Source organism: Rhinopithecus roxellana, chromosome 7 (assembly GCF_007565055.1).
Source record: "Rhinopithecus roxellana isolate Shanxi Qingling chromosome 7, ASM756505v1, whole genome shotgun sequence".
NCBI classification, from domain to species: domain Eukaryota; kingdom Metazoa; phylum Chordata; class Mammalia; order Primates; family Cercopithecidae; genus Rhinopithecus; species Rhinopithecus roxellana.
Genome location: NC_044555.1, coordinates 132,918,886 through 132,928,906, shown reverse-complemented (window position 1 = coordinate 132,928,906; position 10,021 = coordinate 132,918,886). Strand labels below are relative to the sequence as shown.

The 10,021-nt window shown below is 37.0% G+C and overlaps 1 protein-coding gene across 1 annotated transcript; it reads left to right on the top strand.

Moving 5' to 3' along the window:
* The first annotated feature begins 7,661 nt into the window (after nt 1-7,661).
* LOC115898647 (uncharacterized protein CXorf51A-like) lies at nt 7,662-8,208 on the top strand. The gene is made up of 2 exons (XM_030933669.1): nt 7,662-7,793; nt 7,984-8,208. The coding sequence occupies exons 1-2, from the start codon at nt 7,662-7,664 to the stop codon at nt 8,206-8,208; spliced, it is 357 nt and encodes a 118-aa protein (XP_030789529.1).
* The last annotated feature ends 1,813 nt before the right edge of the window (nt 8,209-10,021 follow it).

Sequence of the window (10,021 nt, the reverse complement as noted above, 5' to 3'; positions counted from 1 at the left end):
CAGCCCTGGACCCCACCAATATAGTCTGGATATTTGTTCCACCCAAATATCATGTTGGGATGTAATCCCAAGTGTTGAAGGTGGGGGCCAGTGGAAGTGTGTGAGTCATGGGGTCAGATTCCTCATGGTTTGATGCTATCCTCTTGATAATGAGTTTGTATGAGATCCAATAGTTTAAAAGTATGGAGCACCTCCGACCGCCTCTCTTGCTCCTGCTTTCACAATGTGATGTGCCTGCTCCTGCTTCACCTTTTATCATTAGTAAAACCTTTCTGAGGCTTCCCAGAAGTCAAACAGATGTCAGCACCATACTTCCTGTACAGTCTGCAGAATCATGAACCAATCAAACCTCTTTTTAAAATAAATTACCCACCCTCAGGTATTTCTTCATAGCAATGCAAGAATGGCCCCAATATACATCCCAAATCAAGATGTGATTTTTTTTTTTTTTTTTTTTTTTTTTTTTTGTCTTAGTAGTGTTACTGAAACTCAGGGGCAGCTGATCTTGCATCTCCTGGCTAGTAGAAATGGGTTCTACTACAATTCTCCAAACAACAGAGTTGTGTATGTAATGGCAATAGTACTCAGAGGCTAGATGAACTTCTAAACTCATATGGTAGCAATCAGACTTCATGAAGCTGTGCAAGGCAGTGTAATTATTCACCATTATACTTCACCACCACTCATTAGTGGGGACTAGCGGAGAGCTGAGCTTCTACTCCCACCAGACATCAAAGAGACTGAACAAAACAGTTGACTTGTTCACTTTCTAATCACCCCTGGTGTTAGTGGAACCCACTGAGAAGCTAAACTGCTATACCTCCCTGATATCAGTGAGGCAGAATGGGGTGTTAAAAGATGGGGTTTATTAGCATTCCACTACCTTCCTTCCCCTCCCTTGGTGTCAGCTGTGTTCACTAGGGTGTTTAGCTTCCATACCCCAAAAGCAGCAACAAAGCAGTGAGAGTCAGCCCTCTACTTATCTCCTTCTTGGGGACAGGAGGACACATCAGGGAGCTGAACTTACACTCCTATTTGGAGGCAAGGTGGTGGTATAAGTTAGTGACCCACTTTCAACGAGAAGATATCGGCAAGGCGAAGCAGAGAGTTAAGCCTTTCTTCCATATGTCTTTAATAAGACAATGGAAGTCAGCGTTCGATCTGAGTGGTATTGGTAGGGCCCATCCAATAAATGAACATGCACAAAATCAACAGAGGCCAACATAAGATGAATCATAGGTTGAGGGTAACTGACAAGAACTTGAAATCAGCCATCACAAAAATACTTCAACAAGCAGCTGCTAATTTTAAATAACTCCACAAAAAAGATGTTATAAAAAACAAATGAAAATTATAGAAGTGAAAAATACCATAACTAAAATCAGGAAAAAAATAAAAATAAAAACCTCAGTGAATGGGCTCATCCAGAGTCAAGATGACAAGGAAAGGATCAGTGAATTTGAGGACAGATCAATTAGTATTTACCCAATCGGAGAAACAGAGAGAAAACAAATTAAAAACAAAAATGAAAAGTTACTTAGCACTTTATGGGATGACAAAAAAACTAAATTTATATCATCAGTACCTAAAAAAGAGATCAGAGACCAAGTGGAACCAAAAAGTGTTTAAAGAAATAGTGCATATATCTTCTCAAATGTACAGGGACACATAAACCAACAGATTCAGGAGCCTAGGAGAAGTCCAAATAGAATAAACACACACAAAAACATGCCAAGACATATCATAATTTATGGTTTCAAATCTATAGGCAAAGAAAAGTCTTCAGAGCAGCCAGAGACAAAATACACATTATTATGGGAACACAGATATTTGAATGACAATGAATTTCTCTTCTAAAACTATGAAGGCCAGTTTGAAGTGGAATTGGGCATTTCAGGTGTTGTAAAAATTGCCAAGTATAAATTCTGTTTTCAGCAAAAATATTCTTCTGGAATAAAGAGGAAAAGAATATATTGTCAGATGAGGAAAAACTATATGTTTTTGCTAGCAAATCTATTCTTAAGGATTGGCTAAAGGAAGATCTATAAAGCAGAAAATGATAAAAGAAGACTAGGAACTTCAAAAAGAAAAAAAATCAGCATGAATAAAAATGGGCATAAATATCATATAATATCCTTGCCCTTGAGAGTTTCTTAAGTTATATTTTATGGTGAAGCAAAAATTAAAACAATATTTCACATATTGCTCAATGTATATAAATACTTCATATGATTATATTTTTAATGTTGGAGGATAAACAGATGTAAATCAAGTAAGGATTTTACACTTCATTCAAAGTGGTAAAATCTTGATACCTGTAGACTGTGATTAACAACATATTATAATATCCAGTGTAACAACTAAGAAAACTATACAATGTGATACACTCAAAAACACTGTAAGTCAGTCAAGTTACAACTCTAAAAAAATATCAGGTAAGTCTCAGGAAGGTATGCAAAGAAAAACAGAAGAATGACAAGCAGGAAACATAAACAGAAAGCAAATAAATAAAATGACAGACTTTAGCTTTACTATCAATACAAATAATTACCTTAAAAGTAAATAGTCTTTGTATAGTAATTAAAAGACATAAACTAATTGTGTGGATGAAAAATGGTTCAATGGTTCAATATGCTGTCTGGCCTAACACATTAGCTCATGCCTGTAATTCCAGCACTTTGGGAGGCCAAGGCAGGCAGATCACTTGAGGTCAAGAGTTCGAGACCAGGCTGGCCAGCATGGTGAAACTCCATCTCTACTAAAAATACAAAAATTAACCAGGCATGGTTGTGGGTTCTTGTAGTCTCAGCTATTTGAGAGGCTGAGGCAGGAGAATTGCCTGAACCCAGGAGGAGAAGGCTGCAGTGAGCTGAGATTGAGACAGTGCGCTCCAGCCTGAGCGAAAGAATCTCACGTCTGTATCAAAGAAAAAAAAAATATGCTGTCTAAAATGAACACACTATGTGACATTGATAGAATGAAAGTAAAACAATGGAAAATACATGCCTTGAATATATTTATTTTAAAAAGCAAGAGTGACTAACAATTGGATAAGAAGAAGAAAGGAAAGGTATCTGAATGGGAAAGGAAAAAGTAAGAGTATCTTTCTTCTAAGACTACACGATCTTGTATATGGAGAACATTAAAAATGCACACAAAAACTCTTTTAGAATGAATCAACAAATTCAGTGAAGTCGCAGAACATAAAATCAGCTTAAAAAAATTAGGTGCATTTCTCTATGTGAATAATACACAATAAGGTAAAGAAATTAAGGAAACAATTCCATTTTATAAAAGCGTGAAAAAAATACTTAGAAATAAACTTCACCAAGGAGGCAAAATACTTGTACACTGAAAACTGCAAAATATTGACCCCCAAAATTAAGGAAGACACAAATAAATGGAAAGACATTCATATTCATGAGTTGAATAATTAATGTTGTTAAGATGGCAATGCCAGCAAAAGAGATCTACAAATTTAGTGTAATTCCTATCAAATTTTCCAATGATTTTTTAAATACCAAATTTATTCTAAAATTTATATGGAATCTAAAGGGATCCTTAATAGCCAAACCAATTTTGAGAAAAACAGAGCTGGAGACGTCACACTTCCTCATGTTAAAACTTATTACAGAGTTATAGTAATTTACCAGTGTGGTATTGGCATAGAGGCAGTCTTATAGACCAGTGAAATGGAATAGAAAGTCCAGAAATAAACTTTCATATATACAATCAAGTTATTTTTGACAAGGGTGCTAAGACCACTTAATGGGGATAGACAGTCTTTTCAGTAAATGATGTTGAGAAAGTTGGATATTCACATGCAGAAGAATGAAATTGGACCCTTACTATATACAAAAATCAACTGAAAATTGATGAGAGATTTAAATGTGTGTGCTAAAACTGTAAACCCCTTAGAAGAAAAGATAGAAGAAAAGCTTCCTGTTATTAGATATGAATTTTTTTTTTGCTATTCCACAAAAATAATGGACAACAAAAAAAAATAGATACATTTGAGTGTATGACAGTTGAGAATCTTAAGTGCATCAAGGAACACAATCAACAGAGTGAAAGACAGCCTGCTGTATAGGGGAAAAATTTGCAAAGCATATAACTGATGAGGGGTTAATATCCAGGATATGAAAAGAACTACAACTTAACGATGAAATACAACCTAACTTAAAAACAGGCAAAGGAATTAAATAGACATTTCTGGAAAGAAAATATACAAACAACCAATAAACACATTAAAGGATTCTGAACAGTACGAATTATTAAGTAAATACAAATAAAAATCACAATGAGATACCATTTGACAACCATTAGGATGGTTACTATCAAAGTAACAGAAAATAAAAAGTGCTGGCGAAGAAGTAGAAAAAGGGGAACCTTTGTGCATTGTTGGTAGTAATGTAAAATGGTGTGGCAACTATGAAAAATGGTATGATAGTTCCTCAAAAAGTAAAAACAGAATTCTCACATAAGCCAGCAATTCCTCTTCTGGGTATATACTCAACATAATTAAAAGGAGAGTCTTGAAGATACATCAGTACACCCATGTTCATAGCAACCTTACTCACAATAAGCAAAAAATAGAAGCATCCAAGGGTTCATCAATGGATAGACAAATTGAAGTATATACATACAATAAAATATTATTCAGCCTTTTCAAAGAATAAAATTCTGACATTATACATAAATGAACCTTGAGAGCATTATGATAGATAAAATAAGCCAGTCACCAAAAGACAAATACTGTAAAATTATAATTATGTGAGGTAGTTAGAATAGTTAAATTCAAAGAGACAAAAAGTAGAATGGTGGTTGTCAGGGTCTAGAAGAGGAGGAATTGAGGAGTTGTGTAATGGGAATAGAGTTTCAGTTTTGCAATACGACAACAGTTCTTGGATTCGTTGTGTGAATATACTTAACACAACTGTACAATATTATACAATAAAAATTGGTTCAGATAGAAATTTGATGTTAGGTGTATTTTACCACGATTAAAAATGAAAAGTAGGAATAGTTATATTAACATGGCATAAAGTAAAGATCACAGCAAAGACAATTAATAAAGGCAAAGAAGGACTTTACATGATTATACCAGTATCAATCCACCACAAATATATACCTATACTGAATGCGTAGCAACCAAACAATAGAGCTTTCAAATACATGAAGCAAAAACTAACAGAGATGAATGAAGAAATAGACTTATTTACAATTACAGTTGGATTTAAACACTCAGTAACTGACAGAACTTGTAGTAGACATAATATCCTCAAGAATAGAATAACTGAACAATGCAACAATCAACAGTATCTAATTGACACATATAGAACAGTTCCTTGAACAACAGCAGAATATATATTTGTCTCCTGCATCCACAGAACATGTACCAAGATAGACCAGGTGATGGACTATAAAACAAACCTTACCAAATTTAAAATAATTGAAATTGTTGATAAATAATTAAAATAATTGAAATGTGTTGTGTAGACAACACATTCTATGACCAAAATGGAATCAAAGTAGCAACTATAATGAAATACAAAAAAACTGAACAATTGGAAATTGAATTATGCATTTCTAAATAATTTATAATAATTAATGGGTGAAGAAGTAGTCTCAAGGGAAATAAAAAATATGTGAACTACATAAAAATGAAAATATACATGTTAAAACAGGTGGAATACAGCTAAAGTTGTATCGAGAGAGAAATTTATACCATTAAATGCTAACATTAGAAACAAGGAAATGTCTCAAATTGGAGATCTAATTTCTTACCTAAAGAATATAGAAAAGGAAGAGAAAAATAAACCTGAAGCAAACAGAAGGAAGTAAATCATAAAGATAAAAACAAAAATCAATGAAATGAAAAGCAGGAATAAAATAGGAAAATCAATTAAACCAAACGCTATTTCTTTAAAACCGTCAACAAAATTGGTAAAACTTTAGCACAACTGACAGCTTAAAAAAAAGAAGACAACAAATAAACAATATCAGGGATGAAACAGGAAATAGCATTACAGATTCTGCAGGCATTAAATAGATAATAAGAGAATACTGTGAACAACTGTATTCTCATAAATACAAAAATATAGAAAAAAATGATCAATTCCTTAAAAAAACACAAACTACCAAAAATAAATTTAATAAAATGATATAGGTGACATAATTTGTCCTATAACTAACAAAGAGAATGAATTTGTAATTTAATAAATCTCTTATCTGTCACCATGTGAGACATGCCTTTCAACTTGCGTCATAATTGTGAGGCACCCAGCCACGTGGAACTGTAAGCTTATTAAACCGCTTTATTTTCTAAATTTCCCAGTCTCGGGTATGTCTTCATGAGCAGCATGAAAATGGACTAATACAGCAAATTGGTACCAGAGGCACCCTGATTTTTTGGTTCCAACCTTCAGAGCTGTGATAAATAAACGTTTATTGTTTAAGCTACCCAGTCTATAGGATTCTTTTATAGCAGTCTGAAATGACTAAGACAATTATGTATGTCTATTACCTAGAAATTCTATTCCTGAACATACACCTTAAAGAAATATAGGCAGAATTCCACAAAGGGTCATGAGCTACTAACAAGGCTCATAGCGGCACCATTAGTAGCAGTAAGGAACAGCGTCAACATAGGTTACACTCAAAGGGGGAAGAAAATGAACAAGCACGATGCAACATTAAAAGCAATGAAGAAGAGATGCATATAGCAGCTTAAGTACAATGCTACACTTTCACACATGCACATGTTTAACAAAGCCATATGTTTAACAAGAATAAAAACATATGAAAGAAAATCAAACACATCAGGTGTGTCACATGTAGGTGACTTTTGGTGGGAAAGAAATTAGTAAGAGAAACTAGGAAGACAGAAAGAAAAATCCAATAAAATAGCGAAATAACCTTTCAAAAATCAATAATGATAATGTGGTCAGAGTCCAAGAACAGGATAAAAGTAAAGATAAAAGCAACCTTCATAAATAGACAGTTAATTCTAATCCCTTTCTATCAATTGCAGGGCTAGCAGAAATTAATGAAAATAAGCTGCCTTTAATGCCAAATGTGATAGGTAGAAAGATTTATTTTTGTGGGAACTGTCTTTTGTTTGTAGAATTATTCACTTCTCCACCGACATTGAAATATAGCCATTTTTTTTTAGAGGGATTTTTGGTAAAATATCAAAAATAACAGCTAATGACTTAGGGAGGGAGACTGCAGAATAAACCAATGAGTAGGTGTGGCCTTGGGGAATAGATTAAAGGAAACTGTCTGCTATGTGGGCCACCACAATTGAACATGGGTATATGAGGAGGGATGGTAGTTCATGTTGGGAAGGCATAGAAGAGGCTGTTACAGAAAAGCCTCTTTTCTACCACTAGGCTACCCTTGCCTTTATATCACCCCCCCAAGACAGAGGTGGCAGGAGTGGTACATTCTGATGACTAAGACTCCCCAGGTACCTCCCACCCCTCTCTCACATAGAGGTGACATGAGTAGTGCTTTGTGATGTCTTAGTGTCCCTTAGTTCTTATTGGCTGGGAGAGTGCCTTGCTGACCAAAGTTGAAGGGTGTGGCCCCTCATTGTGCTGGGAGGGGTATATATTGGATGATCAGGAGCTCTGAGTAGACCACTGGGACACTTCAGCATGGCAAAGGTGACCAGTGAACCACAGGAGACTAATGAAGGTGTGGACAAACAGAACCCACCAATCCCAAGTACCAAAGGGAGGAAGAAGGGGAAGACTCCCCGTCAGCGAAGGTCCAGATGTGGCGTTAAGGTGAGATGATCCTGCCCAAGCCCCTTCTCTTTGCCCCACTGATTCCGCCACCCCAAGACTCCTATCCTTTCCTTGCCTCACACAAACCCCCTCCTCAACTCACTCCCTTCTCATGAAGCCTAGTCCTATGCATTTCCCACCTTCTTTCCCAAAACCAATGCCCTCTGGCCTGACTGTGATCTCCCTATAGGGCCTAAAGACCACCATGAAGTCGAAAAGACCCCTTCAAGGAAGCGCCAGCAAAAAAGCCTCTGAAACGAACACCCCTACAGGAAAACCTAAGAAAGGTAGAGGAACAGTACCGCGTGGTCACTATCGCCGGCTGAAAGAAAAAATGAAGAAAGAAGAGGCCGACAAAAACCAAAAGACTGTGGAGAACGCCACCGTTTCAAGTGATGACATGAGCAGCCAATAATTTCAAAGGGAGAAGAGACACCTCAGCTCTGTGATGTCTCTAGAGGTCTGCCACTGAAAAGTCATCAAACATACAGACAGTGAATTCTACACCGACAGGTTAAAACCATGAAAATAAAATCAACCTGAATCCAAAGGATATGTCTCTGTGAGTTCCTTGATGGTGGGGGAGGAAGGAGTGAGGGGAAGAGGGAGGTGTGTGTGGGAAGGCAGGGAGGTGGCTTCTGTGGGGTTTGAGGCCAGACCAACAGGTCCACAGCTGGAAACTGGGGGATAAGGTCTGGCTCAGGACTAAGCACTGAAGATAAATTTCCTGAAAATTTTAATACACAAAGAGTAAAGGGGGTTGGTGTTTCTACCTGTGTGTGTTTTGGTGGGGAAAGAGGGGCGTGACTTCAGTGTATTGATTGTCAGAACCTGTATGGGGTGAGGTGTGTGGGTGGCAGTACTATCCCCAAAAATAGACAAATAACCTGCAGGCCATCTACCTCATAATGGTAGGTATGAGATACACCTCACCCTATGACGTAAGCAAGCAAATGCCTTTCCAAGGGCCAAACATCTCTAAAAGTTACCAGCAGCCCCTGAAGGACTGAAATAATGGTTACTAGATGCCACAAATCCAACACTGACTAGCTCATCTTCTTAAGAAGCTTAGGGCGCAGCAGGGTAATGGGAGTGGTCTACCTTTAGTGCAGGCAGTGAATGAGAGCATTGTCTACACAGAATTTTAAAACAAGATAGCTCTCTCTCTCTCTCTCCATCTTCTATTTTTATTTTTCCAAAGTTGTTTTTATCCCTAAAGAGAATATCATTTTTCAATAGCTTTACTGAAGCATAATTGACATATGACAAACTGCACATGCTGAAAAAGTATGCAGTTTGATGAGTTTTGTCACATCTGCACTTGTTAAACCATCACAACTATAAGAGTGAACAAACCCATTACCCCCTAAAGTTTTCTCATGCCCTTTGGCAATTCTTCCCTGCCCCTACCTCCACCATCATTCTAAAAAAGACCCACTGATTTGTTCACTATCTGTTTCCATTTTCTAGAGGTTTATAAGAATGGAATCATAAGGTATGTACTCTTTTTTTCGAGTCCAGCTTCTTTTTTTTTTTTTTTTTTTTTTTTTTTGAGACGGAGTCTCGCTCTGCCGCCCAGGCTGGAGTGTAGTGGCCGGATCTCAGCTCACTGCAAGCTCCGCCTCCCGGGTTCACGCCATTCTCCTGCCTCAGCCTCCCGAGTAGCTGGGATTACAGGCGCCCGCCAGGTCGCCCGGCTAGTTTTTTGTATTTTTAGTAGAGACGGGGGTTTCACCATGTTAGCCAGGATGGTCTCGATCTCCTGACCTCGTGATCCGCCCGTCTCGGCCTCCCAAAGTGCTGGGATTACAGGCTTGAGCCACCACGCCCGGCCCGAGTCCAGCTTCTTAGAACTATCTTTCCTTCCCCAAAATACTTTGTTTTGTTGGTTTACTTTTTAAAAGATTGCTGTGGTCAATATGTTTTAATCATGTGTCTATGGGAGTGGTCTAAAAACAGCACAATTTCTCATTATATTTTAATGAAGACTTATTGCATTCTACAAGGAAATTAATGCAGATAATTTCCTGTTATACCATTGGCCTCAGATATCACCTGACTCAGTTGCTTTTTCCTTCTAAAGCAAGCTCCTAAGGATCTGGTATTTCTTGCAGTGCACTTTGAGCCATAATCCATGGTCCTGTATGACACACATACACCAGCATTTAAGCAATATTTCTAAAACAATAATAGTACAGCAACTGATTTTAAAATAAAAGAATAAATAA